This window comes from Acyrthosiphon pisum, chromosome A3 (genome assembly GCF_005508785.2).
Source record: "Acyrthosiphon pisum isolate AL4f chromosome A3, pea_aphid_22Mar2018_4r6ur, whole genome shotgun sequence".
Taxonomy (NCBI): Eukaryota; Metazoa; Arthropoda; class Insecta; order Hemiptera; family Aphididae; genus Acyrthosiphon; species Acyrthosiphon pisum.
This window is the reverse complement of record NC_042496.1, coordinates 4316218-4336480: the sequence shown is the minus strand read 5'-3', so window position 1 is coordinate 4336480 and position 20263 is coordinate 4316218. Positions and strand designations below refer to the sequence as shown.

The window sequence follows — 20263 nt, the reverse complement described above, 5'->3', positions numbered from 1 at the left end:
AACAACTTTTTATACATAAATTGTTTAGAAAAAAAAATACTCTATCCGAATATGTAAAGAAAAATTGATGTTACCATTTTAAAAAAAGTAAGTTTTATCGCGCATGCGCGTTTCGAAAGTGTTAAAAACTTGAAATTTATCTGAAAATGTGTATTTAAGTACTATCAGTCATTCAGCGAAAACCCCATTTCAATACAAGCCACAAGGTCATCGAACTGAAATATTTAGTGGCACCTTTTAGCGTGAACACACTGTATATTATGGGTCTGGTAAAAAACATCAACAAGTACAAAATGTCGGCGGGTCAATATATCGACGAGTACAGATTATCGAAAAAAAAAAGATTACATTTTCTAGTTTAACGTTAAGATAAAGTGAACGGTATTCTTTTGGATACTCTGTAATTGCTTTTGTATACGCAGATAACGATAAAATAGTAACGAGAGGATAGAATCCAAAACGTGATACGAAATCATGGAAACGTTCCAGTTATATTATTTTTAAGAGGAACTGCTTACAATATGACATTATAATTTTATTTTATTTATATCCTAAAATATATTTTTTTTTATTTACATAATTTACTTACATAATATTTCTTTTTATTTAATTTGTTTTCATATTGACTTGTCGACATTGTAATTTTTCGATATATTGACCTGTCGACATTTTGTACTTGTCGATATACTGACTGTCGACGTTTCAACCGGCTCCCATATATTATATATTTTACATATTACATAGGTATTATAAAATATATAATATTTATATTTCAGAAAATAATCATAAAATATTTTATTTCATTATATAAATAAAATACACTAAATATTATAAAACAATATGATAAAGTATATTATTTATTACTATAACCCGTCCAGTTCTTGGAAACCGCCACGGTTTAAAAATTACAGGCGTCTGTAATTTCAACAAAATACTACTAACAATTTATTTTTGAAGGTGACATGTGGTTCCCAACACATAAAATTAATATTATGGAAATTCTAACCGACACTGACGTCCAAACGTATTAAAACCTCCGATCTGTTTAGATGTGTGACGTCACGGAGTGTGAACTGGATAGGTTATAACTTATAAGTTATGACTATGTTTATTGTTTAATATATGATCATATATTATAATAAAATAATATACAACATTTGAAATTTTTTTTGTTTTATTCGTTCATTTTTTTGATAATTGTAACATAATTTTTACTATACATTTTCAATAAAACAAATTCAATGAATCAATTTTTAAATATCATCGATAATAGGTAATATTGACACCTAGTTGTTCAAATTGTTTAGAGTGCACTAAATTCACTATTTCTGTCAAATGATTTACGACACATTTACTGACCATTCTGAGGTGCTCATTGGCTTGTAATTTTTAAGTTTATTTCTGTATAAAAAGTACCAGATGAATCCAATGACCATACAGATGATCATTGTTATAAAGTAACCGTCCACAAAAACTTCACAACTTCCGCCGTTTACAGCACATACCTGTATGCATTACAATTAACATGCGTCATAATATATATTGTAATTATATAAAAATTCTGAATCTTCAGTGTTTTCATTTATCAGTTAAATATAAAAAGTATAGCTTAATAACGAATACAAAATTAGTAAAATAAATTAAATGAAACATACAAATATTAATCATATTGTACTAATAATTATATCTTACACTTTTTAAATCTGGTGTGAGGCAACTGTTTCGGATGTCGTTTGAGCATGTACTAAAAGTTAGAAGAGCGATCATTTTTAGAACCAAAGTATTAGGTATTAACCATCCCAGAAAATAAAATGTATTATATAACGCCATGTACGTGCCGCCAAAACGTGGATCGCTTGATCGACAGAAGAAAGCGTATAATGCTAATAACATGAAAAAACTCAGCATCTGAAAACAAAAATAACAACAATAATAGTTATTATTCATTATTTTTTTTTTCAATCAACATAAATAACTTTTTAATTTTATGTGTCCTATTCTGTGGTATATTAATTTGTTATTTTCGAAATAATTATTGATATTTACATTGAGTTATTAAAGTTCTCCAACAAGAATTTTTCTTTTTGGACTTTAATATAGTAGGTACTACTATTAAACCACCGCAGTTCAACTTCTATTTCTAGTCAATGTCGAGGTTTAATTAATGCGAAAACGTTAAGTGTATTTTGAAACAACTAAACATCAAACGATAAAATAAACAACATTTTAATATCCTCTCTCTTTTATCAACGCAACATCTCACCATGACTTTACTTCAGCCTAAAGAATGTGCGCATTAAATTATTATGAAATATATGCCTAAATCTAAGTATTGGTGCTTACTTACCGTATTTACTGCAAAAATTAATGTTAATGAGAAATAATAATAAATCGGTACTTTTATATCTCCATTATTATTTATTAAGCTCGGAGTGTAGTAAATCAATACCATGTAAGTAATACTCCAAATCAATCTGAAATGTAATTAATTCAAAAATTTTATTTTTACTGCCTAGTGACTACTGTACTCATTTAAGTTTATATAACTTTCATTTAATGTGAATAGTCAAAAAAGTTTTTAAAATACTAGTTTATGATCATTGTACGTTACAATACCCAAGTAATGTAGCTCAAGAAGGCAGCCACTAGAAGGCAAGTAAGTAGGTATATATCTGTCATAAATGATAGCATATAAGAACAACTAGACTCTATATTTAGAGGGAAGTGCTAAAAATATTAGCGCCTAAAATGCATTTTATGAGACTTTTAGGATCGTCTTCCCCTCAACTATAGTTACACCCACGCGGCCACGCCTGTGAGATTAATTTTTAAAACGATATAATAATATGTTGTATTATATTAAGTTTTGAACGATGAGTATAGGTCGCAATAAATGCCTAAAAATATTATAGATAATATAAATAAATTAGGTATGTTATACACAGTGATTCACCTAAAGCATGCTCGCCCCCCCCCCCCCCAATTAATTTAATAATAAATTTATTGAAATTCTTTTTTTTTTAATTTTTAGGGGTATATTTATTGACCTTATTTTTAAATACTTAGATTTTGTATACCATTTAAGTAGTGTCTCGTGATAATACCAATTTAATTTATTAAAAACACCTTTTTTTCCTGTAAGTTGTTATGTATTTTCTTGAAAATGTTAATGTATCCAAATCGAAATTCTAACGAGTTAATTTGAGGTTTTTAACTAGGCGAACTAAGTATAATAGGTTCATGATAACATGTTCGGAAGATATGATGATTTTAAAATAATCAATAGTTAATATTAATGTGTCAACATCTTATATTTTATCAAAATTGTCTGAATATAATAAATAGGTTTAAAATACTAAATTAAATATGACATATATTTTATAGTTTTGTACAACCATTTTTAGTAAATACCTATTATACTTGGTACTTATATACATTTTAATAACTCAAAAACTACTATACTTGTTCGAATTTTGATTTAGATACATCAATATTTCTTAGCTTTAATAAAGAAGTTTGTATCGCCATAGGACACATTCTTACATGGTGTAAAAATCAAAGTATTTAAAAATATAGACCTTAAGTATACGAGAAATTTCCAAAAATTTGAATTTTAATAAATTCATTATTCAATGAAAATAATAAGACAAGTATGTTTACGGCGTGTCATTCTGGTTAGCATATTGAGCTTACTCGCACTAATTGAAATTAATAATAATATAAATAAATCTAAAAATTTTTCCATTTAAGATTTAACCGATTAACAACAAAAACTAATTATAGTACAATCGATAAGGTTATATTTTATCTACCTGATTGGTGTCATCGTCAGATAAAGATCCATCGGTTTAGGACCAGAAATGTATTTGGATACGAAAATTGGCATGATAAATTTTACAGCATACATGCCGGTTTCTATTATCATAATGTCATCTTTAGATATCCCGGCATCGATTAATTTCAAATCCGATGCAGTGTCCATTCCAGAAAATCCAAACTATTATGATATAATACATTAATACATATTAGGTAATATGATGTTAATAACGTATTATTGAAGCCTACAAAAAACGTCATAACATTTTAATGCAACTGAATAATATTCACCCTTGCTGTTAGCAATGCTATTGCTAATAGTCTTATTTTAGGCTTCTTTAAAATGTCCCATAGCAGTTTATAATTTTGAAAAACGCTGATCTTTACGTGGTCCAATTCTAATTTATTATCTTTCTCCTTTTTAAATATACCAATTAATGTAGTTATTAATAAAAATATAATGCTCCACAAATATATAAAAGCTAGAAAAAAAATACCAAACAACAATTTGTATATTATTAACTATACATTTCAGTATCTATAGGTATTAGTGTGCATATAGAGCATGACATTTAAAGAAATCAATAAATAATGTAAGATAATAAGTTCATTATAAAACAGTTTATTATTAAGTATTTAAACATACTTCCCATTAGGATTTATCACAGTGGTCACAGACTCAAAAACGTTTTCCTAATCACTCATTTAAATACAATTTTGCCCTACCATCGAAATATAAAAATGTTGATCCCACGCTGCAAACAAATCTTTTATAATAAACAATAATAATAAAGTGATCCATTTTCTAAATTTTTTTTTTTTTATCATTTATTAGAAGATATACAATCTGTAATATTATTTACAATGAGAATATGAGCGGAATTTACAATGACTGTGACAGCGTGAGGGGAGTAGCTACCCAGCAGTAATACTTGACGTGAAGTTAGATTTTCTAAAATCTAAAGAAACTTTAGTAAATCTGATTATGTCACACATGATGACAACCGAATATTGTGAAAAAAAAAACTTATAAAATGGTGGTAAAAATGTAATTATAGATATTACAAAAAACATAAATATACCATTCATATAATATGAATAATGGGGGACGGAGTGGCCGAGCGGACTAAGACGTCGGTTGCGACGCGCATTGACGCTGGTTCGAACTTGGCTACGGGTGGCATTTTTCTTCGGGCAGTTATGGTATCCGGAGAGAGAGGACGCCATTCCCCACCCGGGCATGGCAGATACCTACGAGTGCCCACTTAAAAATACTGCCAAAAACAAACACACGCGTGTTCAAAACCTACAGTAACCTCCCCATAGTTCCACAGGCTAATGACCTCAGTTGTCGAAGCCTCAACCAAAAAAAAAAAAAAATATATAAATAAATAATATTTAATATTTTTAATGATTATAATATTTCCAAAATGTATAGTACTATACATTAGATTGTAGCCTGTAGGTGTATATTTTTAATTTTAATTTTATTTTGGTTCAGATTAATTTAACGACAATCATGGTCGATGTTGATTTTTGGTGACTAATGAGTGATAATTAGATGGATATTGTCATCAATTCACATTTTATTGACTTGGATTGTTATGCAACTACATAAAATTAGATTCTATTTTCTACATAAAACAATTAAGTGCAAATAAGTAATAAGTAATTAGTAATAACAATATAACATACACACATTTTAGTCTCTATAAATATACGTACTTTGCAATGTCATTAAACCACCAGTGGTAGGCATAACTCGAAAATATTTATTGTTGAAGTCCTCAGATACCAGCAGAATTGGACAAACTGAACCAATAAACATTCCAATTGGTAATCCAGTAGCATTACACGTAGAAGCATAACCCACGTTATTTCTGTAGAAAGATAACATTTTAAATAACAGTGGGAAATCACATTAATAAAAATATTGTTCATTTTTTTTATCGATACGAAACAGAAACTAACTAAATAAAATAATAGAATAAATTGAGTGGATCAAATTATATTACACACGATTCTATGTAGTGTTAGGATTACCAAACAATTTAAAAGATTTTTTAGAGAGGTATACTTATTATAAATTACACAATTTTAAATAATTTTAAGTTAATAGAATTAACAGAAAATACAAAAAATTAATTGTTTAAGCTTTAAAGTACAATTTGTGTTATAACTTAAAATATGTAATCTATAGGTAGAAGTATAGAACTATTAGAACTATAAACTATTATCCGATTTCTTAAAATGTTTAAACTGTTTTAAATACGTTATAACTCATAAGTCATAACTATTATAATTTATAAGTCTAATAAAACTTATTATTGCCCAAAACCAATATTTTCCTTGTTATTCTTTGAATTTAAAATAATAAAATCACTAACTTTTTCAACATGGTTAAAGACCAACCGTCAACGACAATATCTTGAATTGCGGAGAGGACATTGATAGCAAATACCACACATACGATCATCGTTAGGTTTGGCTTCCCAGATTCGGGCAACCAATCATCGATATTATTTGCCGTATACATCAAAATTGTCCCTATAATAATCAGATTGTCTTTCAATAAATGATAATAATAAAATAAATGCACAAAATTGTAAAATATTACAAATACAATAATTATAATGATATATACACACAAATCTGGTAAAAATTGAATTGAAAAACATTCTTAAATTTCTGTTTAAACTTGAGTAAAATATAGGTAATATACCATTACAAAGCTGGTACATACCTACTAAATATTGAAGAGGTAATAACCAAGATTTTCTTCTTCCAATCCGTTGTACGTATAATGAGTCTACTAATGGGGCAAATAAAACTTTCAATGTATAAGGCCAAAGCACAATACTAAATAAAGCCTAAATTAAAACATAATATTTTGACACTTTTATAATATTCTATAGTATTAAAATTTATTAGAAGTATGCAACTTTTATATTTAAATTTATTAGTTGAAAAGTTACCTGTTCTTCATAAGTCACCATTTTTCTACTCTGTAAAATGATTGGAAGAGTACCGGATAAGCCTATTGGAAATCCCTGTAGAACGTAAAGCAATAACAACAAGTTGAAGTTTAACCAATCTCCTTTCAGATTAGGTGTGTTTGGCATAGTAGATTTGTTAGCTACTACAGCTTCCTCGGGATCGCATTTAGTTGTGTATGGTTTATTCATGATCAAAAATTGATTCTACAGAATAACTTAACACCCCTGGTAAAGAAAGAAAATATCAAAAACAAACAGAATAGTCTACAAAATAATCAACATAGATATTCAAAAAGATTAAATTATATTGTCCGACTTTTAACAATCCACGGGTGTCAGCTGGCTTACAATAACCAGATTATCGGGAAATCAATAATTCAGCAGCTACTTATTAGAATTTTGATTTGGATAGGTACAATTACATATACAAGAACGTCATCTGCTAATTAATTTGCAGTAAAAAAGGTTAGTATAGCCACAGGACACTCTTTAGTAGTAGTATACAAAAAAATATCAGGAATTTTAATATAATATGGTCTTTAGGTATACTTAAAAATTCTAAAAATCAGAATTTAAATAAATGTATTTTTCAAGGATAAAATTTGGTGAGCATTTGTTCGTTCACCAAAATGTCAAGTAAATTTTGTATTTCATTATGGGGCCCTCTAAAAAACTGATCCATAGGCCTTGTTGTGTCAGGCCGACAATGACCATATACAATATACATGATATACCTTTTATTTTATAGATCATTTTTTTAAAATGTTCACTATTTAAAAGTACCTAATATAAACACTCACGAGACTCGACGGTTATACTTAGTTTTATATAAAAATAATAATTGAATATATTATTACATAATAAATAATATTAAGAATTTACTAATGAATTGAAACCCGTAAAACCAGTATAAATCTATTTTAAATGTAGGTAGTATAAACTGTAAACAAATATGGTCGATAATATTACCATATACTTTCAATAAAAATAGATAATTCAAATTAAAACATATTTATTAAGTTTCTCCTAGTCACCAAAAATTATATTTTACAGGTTACCTTATTAATTTTAAAGTAAAAACATAATATTGTACCTATAATATTGGTATACACTATGCCTGTATTTTATTTTGAAATCTATCTGCGCAATTGACCAATATCAATTTATAAGTTATAACCATAGGACATTTATTAGCACAATATTTATATAAGTACCTATAACTTTTTTACCTAGTTTAATTTAATATTTTTATCTGTATTTTCTACTCAATAGTCAATTGGCACACTTAAATTGTAATTACCAATTTTATAAAAACTATTACTAGGTATAACTTATTTATGTTTCTGTATTTAAAGTTTCACATTTTTATTTCCTTCTAGCCATTATAAATTATTCATATTAATCATTTAACCAATCGATTTACGCTTAAGAGTCTATAAAAATCCTTTAAACGTATTGGAAAATCTAATCAGTCATGTGATTAGTGTACCTATCGTATAAAATATTTAGATTTTCTTTGAAAGTTGTAACTCAACAATTACTCAAAATATACAATAGGTAAAATAATAATAGGTATAATATAACATTATTGTATATAATATAGGTGTATTAAACAATATTTAAATATTTAAAAAAAAATAGTCGTATCCCGTAAAGGAACATTTTTTTGATTTTACTTTAATAAGTACGTAAAATATTGTTAGCCTACAGTGTGAAATCAAATTATACTTGTTACCATCTACACAGGTACTTACCGTATACCTAATATGGTCACACAAGTACTCAACATTGAAAATCCTCACTGTTTAATTTTTTGATCACAGAAAATTACTTTTTATTACATAATTTTTTTTTATTATCATTGCAATTTCCTTGTATGAAAGCTAATAAATTATATGACAATATAATATTATCGTTGAGACGATTAATAATTGAAAATGGACATTTTAAATATAACAATCTTTATGAAACTATTTTGAAATAACATAAATACTTGAGTGTTTTTCGATAACTTGGGTACTCTTGAGAAATCGATGTGTAAAAATAATTAACTCTTGGCACGTAAAAATCGAAATGTATTTTCACAATATTCACAATATTCGTTTGTTATCTCCCGTTAATTAACGACGAGTAGGTACATACAATCCCATGATCAGTGCAAGCGCATGCTTCGAATGCTTCGATGAAGTCCCGCTCGACACGCGATAAAAGATTAAACGTTCCTACTTGATGTAGTTGAACGGTTCAAAATTTATTATACAGCGAATGATGAAATTAAAACGTATTCCTACCTAGTTTTTTATTCGTACAGAAAATCCGGTTTTAAATAAAACGCATAGAGAGTGGTTACTGCAGTGAGTTGACCTGCATAATACCGTTTTGGGGATCGACTTCTTGATGAAACTTTTTAAAATTATAAAATGTATAAAATAGAATTAATAAATAAATCACTAAGACATTTTATATTAAGCACAATATAGTATTATATTACAAATGCAAAACACTTGCCGTGGTTCAATTAACACCAATAGCCCTTACCAAATCAATCCCTTACCAATAGCCGCAAATAGTGTTTGAGTTTAGGGGGGGGGGGGAGTAAAGTCCGACTTTGATAATATTGAATAAACTTTAAACTTTTTTGGGGGGCTTAGCCTATGCCCTTACCACTGTGAGGTGATAATGCTTAGAGAAGTTGTGCCTCGCAATAAATAGTTGGATTATACCGTATCGGCTACCACTAGGCTATTTTTAAGATATTTGTATGTACCATAAATGTTCTAATTTGTTAATTTTTTTTCTAGTTTATGTTTGATATAATTTTTGTAACTCGGTAAAAAAAAATATTAAGTGTAATATAACGTTCTCAAGTTGTTTTTACAAGAGATATCGAAATATATGGTCATAACATTTTAAGTGTTTAAATTAAAATGTTAACGAATTTGATATTATTTTCTTTTATTAAAAACAATAGAATTTTCAATCTGTACACATAATACAAAAAATTAATAATCAGATTTTATAGATGACATGATGAGAAAATCACCCATTGGCAATACCCACGCATTTTGAACTGAGTGATATGTTTTGTTAATTTGAAAGGGTAGACTTAGTCAACTGCTATTGTGATTACTGTGATAAGTGGGTTTAAGATTGATTTCATTTCATTTATAAAATAGGAGACCGACTAGGAGAGCTGATTTGTCCAAATAAGAAAATTATGGTTGTTTATGGTTGTATTATGCGACTGTAGTTATTAGCATGCTGACTTTTCCGGCTTTGTAATATGGTTTGGATTATTTTGATTTTCATGTTCAGAGGTAGGTATTACCTATTCTATAATTTGTATTCTGACCAGCGTACAAATATATTATCACACAGGACTCAGGGATTAATTTTGAGATGGAGTTGCAATTAATGAATTTAATGGGTGACGGGTGTTTCGGCGGGCCGCGGGCGCATAACTAGTTTATTGACTGTTGGCGAGGACTGTAGCATGGATACATAGAATGATTCAATGTAATTATTAATTATGATGTACCTAGTTAACATTTAAAACATGGACACCAGAAATACCACAAATATATCTTTATTGGTATTATTCTGACGAGGTAAAATTAAATAATTTTAAAAAATAACTAAAAAGAAACAATGTATACACCAATTAAGCACTATACTTGAGAAACACAAAATAACAATTTAATAATTAATAGCATTTTATAATATAATTTTAGTATTAGGTAATGGGTAAAGGTACTGTTATTGGGCCGATGATACGTGACTGTGTCATTTAGAGATATACTGAAATTGGTCTTTTCAAATCAACAATAAAATGTGAATTATTTTTTGATTGAAGAATTTTGTAATGGCTCTTAAAAATAGCATACCAAACAAATCCAATCGTCATACAAATGGCTGCTTCAATATAGTAACCGTCCAAAATTGTCATGCAATTATGGCCCTGTTTTGTACAAATCTAAGAAAATCATAACAAATATTTTATTACAATTGTGCAATATTTAAACAAATAAATTAATATTACGTTGGTAAATAAATACAAATTAAATGAATTCAAAATGTCTTACATTTTGAAAATTGGTCGTAGAACAACTACCATAGTCATCGTTTGAACACTTATTGAATGTTAAAACATCAACCATTTTTAAAATAACAGTGTTTGGTATTACCCATGATAAACTTCGAGCTGTATTCAATAATGTTAAGTAAGTGCCTCCAAATCGAGGATCACTAATCTTAATGAAGAAAGATAAATGTGTAATTATCATGATGTCAGCCAGCAGCTAAAATACAAAAATCAATACTTATCAGTCATCTTATGGTATGATAATGTAAATAATATTATATATTTCTTCATTAAAAACAATTTTTACATTTATAAATATAACCCCTAATGATCAATAAACTTATCCGTATGTTATTAAATGTCAGACGTACTTCATTTATTGTAAATATAAAACCTAAGATAAAATAATAATATATTGGTACATTCACAACTCCATTATTTTTAATCAAAAACGGCGTATAATAAATCAACAGAACATATGGTACACTCCAGAGTAACCTGAAACACAAACATAGTCTTCTTAAATGAAAATCAAAAAAGGCGGGTAAGTCGTGGATGTCGCTCTGCTGTACAGTAGGTTACAAGTGGGTTACTGTAATGGATGGAATTAAATTTGAATCCAATGATATTATATCATTGTATACGAAAAACGATTCTGAACGGAGATGATTTGTCAGTCTAGGATATATTATTTTTAAAGAAAAACTTATGGAGAACCTTGTACCAAATTTTAAAAACTTAGTTATAAAAGAAAAAAATTTTACGATTTTTCAACCACAAAATTACTTGCAAATTTTCGCAATTTTGACATATTTCGTATAAATTTAAACTTTAAGCACTTATAAAAAAAAATTGTGACTAACGATTTTGGATTTTTTTTTATCACTGTGAGAACAACTTATAAGAAACCTTGTATTAAATTTTCAAAGTTTTCTATCCAACCAAAAATTTTTTATCGTTATTTTAAAAATAAATACTGAGAAAAATTGAAAATTTCATTTGTCTATAAATAGCTCAAAAAAAGTCGAAACACTTTGAAAATTTAACCCTGTATAGACAACGCTAATATAAACATCTGTTGCAAATTTCAAGTGCTTACAATAATTATTTTTTGAGTTACAGTAAAATTAAGTTTTCGTTTTTGTCAAAAATTGGTTTTGCGTAAAAATTCGCGTTTTTCCGTTATTTTTTTAAGGTTTTTCCTGCCGCTTTTGAAAAGTATTGGGAAATTTTCACTTTTGACCCCCCAAAGTACCAACTAGATTCACTTTCCTTTCAGAAAAGGTACAACTTTTGAAAATCGAAGCATTTTTACTGCTCCAAAAGTTGTCGTCAGACACAAAAAAAAAAAAAAAAAAAACACACATCATTGTAAAATCAATACATTCATCACTTCGTTCAGAATCTAAAATGAATTCGGTCGGCCTCATACAGCGTGTATTCATTTTTACTTTTACAAAAAATTAATATATAAATACATTTTTCGTACCTTATTGGCGTACATTTCATATACAAACTGAGCGGTTTCGGACCCCCAGTATACTTGGCTAGTGGAAGAGGTAAGAATATTCTTAAGACAGACATGGCAGTAGTCATTAACATAATGTCATCTCTAGAAACACCAGCGTCAATTAATTTCAAGTTCGCCACCGTGTCCATTGTAGAATACCCAATCTATATAAATCGAACAAGAGAAAGACTACTATTGTATTATAGAATTAAATTCATTATATTATATTGAAGATCAAATAATATTATATTATATTGTTAACATATTTATAACACATTAAACCGGTGTCACCAGCGATTTTTATTATAATTATATTATGTACTTATTATATTATTTGGAAAATGTTCGAATTTGATTCTATTTTTAACCATGCTAGGTAAAAAACAATTTCTAAAAAGAGAGTTATTTTTCTTCATTATACTTCTTTGATTTAAAATACTACAGGTCAAGAAAGATTAAAATATGGTTATGGCAACACTCAACGGTACACTAAGACAGCCATATTTATCCAGTAAATGATTATACTGAACTTCAATAAGAAGACGCACTGTAAGTTATATTGTTTTTGTATAAAATATGTATTTTAATATGAAACTGATTTTTATCTGATCTTTGTCAAGTTAATTTTTTTCATCGACTGGAGCCCCTTTAAGAGGACGCTACACCCGCATGCGTTGTCTCTGTCTTACAAATGCACAACATAGCAAAAACTGTTTTACACGGGACAACTAGGCTCACTCTGTATTTATAGTAGAATTGCCAAAATTCCACAACGCATAGGATAGAACATTATCTGTATCGTAACGATTTTATTTTTTTGATTGCACTTGCCAGTAGTTTTTAACAATTAAAAGAAATAACAAAAAAGCCTAATGTTCTCAAACTGATAACTTTAATTGTGAGTATTTATGTTATCCAAACGCTACGCCACAGATAAAGTTTTTTCCTATGCGTGACTTTTAGACCAAAAAGCCAGACAAAACTGGAGGAATTTAGTTTGATGGATTTTAATTTTGAAAACGGATTATGATTGATTAACAAGTTTACTAGGTTTGCTTGGAGGCAAATTTTTAATTTTCAAATTATTGTTAGTGTCATAATGAATAATATAAATACAAAAATATCATATTTTTATTTATTAATATCACAGCTGATAAAATTGATATTCAATATCGCCTCGACTGTAAACTTGGTAATCAATGAAAATCAGTTTTAAAATTTAAATCTGTCAAACAGTCAAACTAAATAAATTCCTTCAATTTTGTCTGGCTTTTTGGTCTAAAACCAGTGTTTTAAATTGAAAAAAGTTGATAATAAATTAATATTTCCGTCAATGCTTGTGCGTCTATGCGTACGTAAGTTAATTGACGGTAAATTTAAATAACGACTGACCTTACGGGCTGTATTATGAGGGCCTACTGTTATAATTCAAGACATTTCTAGGATATATTGACCGAAAACGATTACAGATTAAACCCACACATGCTAATGTTCGTTTACTTTGCACACACTTACAAGTTATAGAAACCATGTTAAATTTCCTATATTAATTTCCTTAAAACACAACTAACTGCCCCCTAAAGTTATTAGAAATAGTAAAGAAATATTTTGGAGTACCTGTACTTGTGTTAATGTAATATGTAATGCGTTATACAAAATATTATCTTTATGTGTATTATATATATATATATATTGTAAATTATAATTAATAAAATAATTATAAATATTGTAATAAATATATTATAATTTTCAGCGATCAATGCAATTTTGAAACTTTTACTTAATTTTATACTACGAATCCATTAACGGCATTTTATGGTACTTTATAACTGACTAAAAAGTTAAAAGCAATAATATATGTTAAACTATTTAAAACATTAGTTCAACCTATGCTATGTTAATATAAAAATAAATTTTTTTAAGCATATTTAGCAAGAGGCAAGTACACCTCATATAATTGTTACGGACTCACAGAATCCTAGAATTTATAGGTACATACTGCGATATATTTCAGGTACTTAATTAAAAATGTTATGCATAGGTAATTAAAAAGTTAAAATGTCAATATTTCACTATACTTAACATTTAATAAGTACTTACTGTCGATGTTAGAACAGCTATCAAAAATACTCTCATACTAGAAAGCTCTAATAGACTCCATATTAGTTTATAATTCTGAAAAATATTGATCTTTACATCTTCTAACCCAGTATCCTTTTCTTTTTTAAAGATAGTAACTAAAGTTGTGATTAATAAAAACACGACGCCCCAAAGAAAGATGAGACCTGTAAAAACAAAGATATATCAATGAACACTCATCAAATAATGTTTATCATTTTACGAAACTACGTATATCTACTTGATAATAATCACAAAATAATACTAACATAGTCATTATTAAATGTTTTAATAAAGAAATAGTGGAATTTGTTTGAAATGTATAGGTTAGTTAGATAAATCTATAAATAAAATGCACTGCGATGTATGCACGGGGAGGCTACTCACCATTTTCGTTTAAAACAAATAATCAGCCGCTAGTTTAGAAATTCAAAAGGTTCTCCAGTGTGATATCTGCACACTAGTTAGCACCTAGAGAATACAATTTGAAAGTCCGAGACAGGCAACGAAAAAGAGTATTATTGAAACAAAATGTTTCTAGATATTTGACAAAATAGTTCTTAATTTGGGGTAGATATTTTGAAGTCATGGGGGGGTAGGGGCAATTATTACCCTTAAAGCAATGTATATTATAATTTTAACATTACTTATTACTTCCCTTTGCTAAAAATCCTTTCAGGTAGTACCTATTTATGACGTACTTTTGATACTGATTATTCCTCCTGGACCGGGTGTGAGTCGTAAATATCTGTTACAGAATTGCTCGGATGAAAGAAGAATCGGGCAAACAGAACCAATAAACATTCCGATGGCGATACCTATACAATTGCAAGTGGATGCATAACTCACATTATTTCTGAAAAATAAAAACAAAGCTCTTAAAAATATATTATACCACGCTTTTTTCAGCTGACCATATTATATTTAAATAATTAAATCCAATAATTTTTATGCACATATCCTTATTAATGTTTGTGTGTGTCAAGGACATACTCCTTTATGCATTCCTAATTCCTAAACCGTTAATCTGATTGCGATGACATTTGGTACAGAGATAGATTAGACCTCTGGAAAAAATATAGGCTAATTTAAAAAGGGTAAATTAGGGATCCGACCAGGGGAAGTGCTCAAATAACAGGGATTTTGAGATTTACAATGAAAATGTTTGTAACAATAACTGCTAATGCCTGTTGGCGCAGTAGCACTTCAATGTATTTCAGTACAGAATGTCTCAAGATCAAATAACGATTTTGGTGGACCAATTTTGTGCATTATTTTTCCTTTTTTTACTTTTTATTTTAATTTTTATCTATACATGCGAATGTTTGGTTTTTTTTATATTCATCGGATGTTAGTACAGTTAGGTTAGGTTGGGATTTTGTATTAATTGTTTGTATTAATCCACCTTAGGTTGATTTAAGTAAAAATGACAAACTTGGTATAACTATATTTTTACATACTATCAGACTTGGGTAGGTATTCTGTATTCTGTATTCAGAATGCTTTTTAAATACTTTTTTTTGAAAGTATTATATACGGTATTTTGAATAGTTTTCACAAGTATTCTGAGTACAGTATTCGGAATACTTTTTTTCTTATATAGGTATGCTCTTATATATTATAAATTATTACTTATTAACTATATTAATTTGAATATAATTTATAAATAATAGCTAGCCAGAAAGGTGTGTATTATAGAAATTATAATACCTTTATAGACAATGTGTGAAAATTCGATTTGATGCATGCTTGTACCTGATCTGCCCGATAACCAATGGTAACAAATAAAATAGTAAAGACTAATTTCATCCATTTATTTCTCCTATAGAAATAGCAACCCATTTATAAACAAAAATTTCCAACGTAAATCTCAAAATTCCTGTTTGACCACCTCCTCGGGTTGAACTTTATTTATACATTTATGCCTATGGCACTCACAAAGAATGTGGCTTTCTATTGGTGAAAGAATTTTCGAAAACGGTTCAGTAGTTCCAGAGATAACACTCAACAACTTCAACTAACGACTCCTCTTTACATAATAGTATAAATAACAACAAAATGTGTAATATAATTAAATTTGTAGGTATATAGTAAAACCAACTAGGTATTATATTTTTAAAAAATCAGACATAGGTACATTTGTTAATTTTATAAGCATGCCGTATATAGCATCATGTACATTTATCTCATCGATATAATCGATTTCATGAGGGACGTAGCGGACGAGAATAATTATGAATTGAATTTGTCACTTTGTCAGTGTATCCTGAGACGCTATTTAGTTAAGATGGAGGTTGAAATGGAAATATTATTATTGTATTGGTATCGACAATCATTTTTTGGGAAAACGTAATGTAAATCAAATTATTATTAATATTATTATTATTATTGTATAGCCAAACGTAATGTGAAAATTATATAATGTTCAATTTTTATAGCTAAGGATCGAAAATTTAAAGCAACAAGCTTTAGATTTTTATTACCTATTTTATTTTGTAAGATTGCTGTAGGTAAGTATAATAAAAATCCCAGAAAAGTAGTCGTATGATTGTATAATTGGATTATCCCATTTTACATCTTACCCGAGTTTCCCCTATATAATATTGTATATTGTGACATTGGCATTGTACTGACATCGCAGAAATAATAAAAAGTAGGAGGTAATAAAATATAAAAAAAAAATTTTAAATAAATATTAATTATTATGAACTAAAGATGAAAGTGTCATCAGTGGGTGGCTTCTTCATTCCAAATTTTCAATTTCCTTGTCAGTAGCTCATACTCTTATTGTGCCGTTTGAGTACAGATTGTGTATTTATTAATAAAGAAAAAAAATATATGAACTGACTATATGATATAATTTTACATACATATAATGTGTATATTAGGTACATGTATACATTATACATTTAATAGACAATTTTGTATTTTCGGACTTTTTGTCCGATAGTAAAAATGTACTCGGACTTTTTGTCCGGCAATCAAAAAATGAATCCGGCCTTTTTGTACAACTTTTTTCATACCGGACTTCTTGTCCTCGGACTTTTTGACCGATTACCATGGTCATTGTACTCATTGGTCACCCTATAGGGCAGGTTCACAACTGCCCGTGTCGTGTCGTGTCGTGTAAAATCCTTTTTTCTGATTGGTTCACCAAAATGTGATAATAAAATATGATCGTGTCGACCAACACGATACCGCGATTACCGCGAAGTTGAATTAATTCAACTTTTGATCGTGCTGGTCACAATGTTCACGCCTTGGTAGATTTGTTTACTGTTATCTCATATATCTAATACCTATGGTACAATACACCTTGCTATGGTATCTATTATATTTTGATAAGATACCAAGTTGGTATCGTCCTGATTCGGAATATCCCCGAAGAACGAATTGAATTCACAATTCACACGACACGACACGACACGGGTAGTTGTGAACCCGCCTTAACTTAGAATCGTGTATTATAGTATGGCGCGTTATATGTTATAGTATGTTTGGTCATACTATCGATTGTAGTAGTTATCAATTTTATTTTACTATACCTATATACAGTATATGACATAGGTAGTAGTGAAATGTACAGTATTACTGCATAAATAAAAGCAAAACCCTCAGAGTGGCACTAAGACGGGAACCCATTAATCATAAACTATAATTATAATAACATTTTATTTATTATTTATTTGTATTGCCTATATTGATATTATAGACATCGTATTTTATAAAAAATTATTATTATTATGACACTCACTTTTTCAACATAGTCAATGCCCAACTATCAACGGCTATATCTTGGGTAGTATTCAACAAGTTTATGACGAACAACAAACAAACAATCATCTTAAGGTTCGGTTTTCCTGACTCAGGCAACCATTCATCCGTGTTATTAGCCAAATATAGTAATAACGCACCTGTTCCGTGTTGGTCATTGTTGTTAATTCAAAGTAATAAAATAAAAATGGATAGGTATTAGGTACAAAGTTATTTCAAAATACATAGATAATAATATTATCTGTACAACTGAACTGTATATAAGTATATATTGTATAAGCCATAAGAGGTGGTTGTTAACAAATTTAATAAATTAATTATTTTACCATCATATTTAATGTTTTTTATCGAGTTGTTTAAAAAAAATAACAGTCGGTAGTAGACTCAATAATAATATTTTATTGAACTGATTCCTACAATTTAATAAAATAATTGTATCATACTAATATTGATTTAAAAAGTTTAGTAAGTTTGATTTGAGTACTGAAAATATTTAAATATATTATAGTAGACGATTTACACATACGACAATACGACATACCTATTAAGTATTGAAGGGGTATAAACCAAGATTTTCGTCGGCCAATCCACCGTACGTAGAATGAGTCAACTATTGGTGCCCATAATAGTCTTATAGCATACGGCCATAGAACATAACTGATTGAACCCTATTAAATATAATATTAATAATGATTTGACAATACTTCTAAATCATAAATTTAAAATAATATTTTTACTCCTGTTGGTGTTATATTATCATACTGATAAAAACATAATTACGTAATATTGATTGAACATATTTTGTACCTACTTATTTTGAATTACACATGAAACATTAATAATAAGTCAAGTCAAATGTTTATTTAAATAATATAGATAGGTAATATAAGGTATATAATATATAATAAACTTACTTGATCATCATAAGTTACAATATTTTTACTCTGAAAAATTATTGGTAAGCCCACTGACAATCCAAAAGGTATGCCTTGCATGGTGTAAAGCATTGTCAGTAAATAAAGATTACACCAATCTCCTTTCAAATTTGGTTTATGCCAAGTTGAGTCATCAGCAGGTTTTTCTATTTCATGTCTACTTGTTGGTGTATCTATCATGTTTAGCCACAGTAAATTTTTAATTTTAGTAACGCGTTACCTGCTGTTTGTCATGGATTCAGTTGTTTCACTAAAAGAATAAATGCGACCATACTATTGAGATTTTAAATACTATCGAATTTGTTTTATCGTTGTTACTTGACCTTTACTATAATATAATCATAAATTCTTAATAATAGAGATGTGATTAGCAAATTACATTTGTATTGATTATATTTTGTTCTATTATTTTTTTAAGTGAGTAGATCAACTCAAACATAAATATTTGTTTTAATAAGTAGTTCATGCTGACCATTTCATTAACAAAAAATAATAAACGAGCATTTAATACGGCATTGTATGTTGCAATATAATGTAATAGACAACATGTATTGTACAACTTGGAGTTTTCTTAGAGTTAAAATATATTTAAAACATTATACCTACCTAAGCAAAAACCATCTCAAATGATAACAATTTCACTAGCTACACTATATTACACGTCACGTTGCATAAGTACCTATAGGTTAGGTTATGCAAATTAGTTTTCACATTTAAAATATATTTTAAATGTGAAAACTAATTTGCATTTTTTTTTAATTCAAAATCAGGGCTTTGCACCAGAATTAACCGAAACCCGAATAAGTTTTTACTTTACAAATCGCACGTGAATATTAGTTCAGTTTTGTGAATATATGTTTAATAATGCATTTTATAGACGATTTAAAGTATCTATATTTAGATAGCATATTGAATTTAATATTTGAACATAGGATGTACTAAGTGAGGAAAACAATAAGTCGGGTTATCAGTTTTGGCCTTGGTATTGAACAGGCGTGGAACTACTTGGCACTGATACCTATTTAATAGCAGC

The 20263-nt window shown here is 28.3% G+C and overlaps 2 protein-coding genes across 4 annotated transcripts; both read right to left on the bottom strand.

The window, feature by feature from the left end:
• Window positions 1-1156: 1156 nt before the first annotated feature.
• LOC100161308 (acetyl-coenzyme A transporter 1) lies at window positions 1157-9709 on the bottom strand. Of its 3 annotated transcripts, none has more exons than XM_001950836.5 (10): window positions 8806-9699; window positions 6792-7037; window positions 6560-6686; window positions 6204-6363; window positions 5542-5696; window positions 4108-4298; window positions 3813-3997; window positions 2348-2474; window positions 1693-1908; window positions 1157-1505 (listed from the first exon to the last, which is right to left on the bottom strand). In XM_001950836.5, exons 2-10 carry the CDS (start codon window positions 6999-7001, stop codon window positions 1341-1343), a joined length of 1536 nt encoding a protein of 511 aa, XP_001950871.2. In that variant the 5' UTR covers window positions 7002-7037; window positions 8806-9699; the 3' UTR covers window positions 1157-1340. The 3 variants fall into 3 exon arrangements, 2 of the variants coding, with proteins under 2 accessions (XP_001950871.2, XP_029346940.1); XM_029491080.1 differs by lacking the exon at window positions 8806-9699 and adding an exon at window positions 8567-8665; XR_001679888.2 differs by lacking the exon at window positions 1157-1505 and adding an exon at window positions 2047-2280 and having other exon boundaries at window positions 1774-1908; window positions 8806-9709.
• Window positions 9710-10382: 673 nt separating this feature from the next.
• On the bottom strand, window positions 10383-19517 carry LOC100159922 (acetyl-coenzyme A transporter 1). The gene is made up of 9 exons (XM_001951481.5): window positions 19210-19517; window positions 18837-18963; window positions 18276-18435; window positions 15223-15377; window positions 14504-14688; window positions 12383-12567; window positions 11265-11391; window positions 10895-11110; window positions 10383-10785 (listed from the first exon to the last, which is right to left on the bottom strand). Exons 1-9 carry the CDS (start codon window positions 19408-19410, stop codon window positions 10600-10602), a joined length of 1542 nt encoding a protein of 513 aa, XP_001951516.1. The 5' UTR covers window positions 19411-19517; the 3' UTR covers window positions 10383-10599.
• Between the last annotated feature and the right edge of the window lie 746 nt (window positions 19518-20263).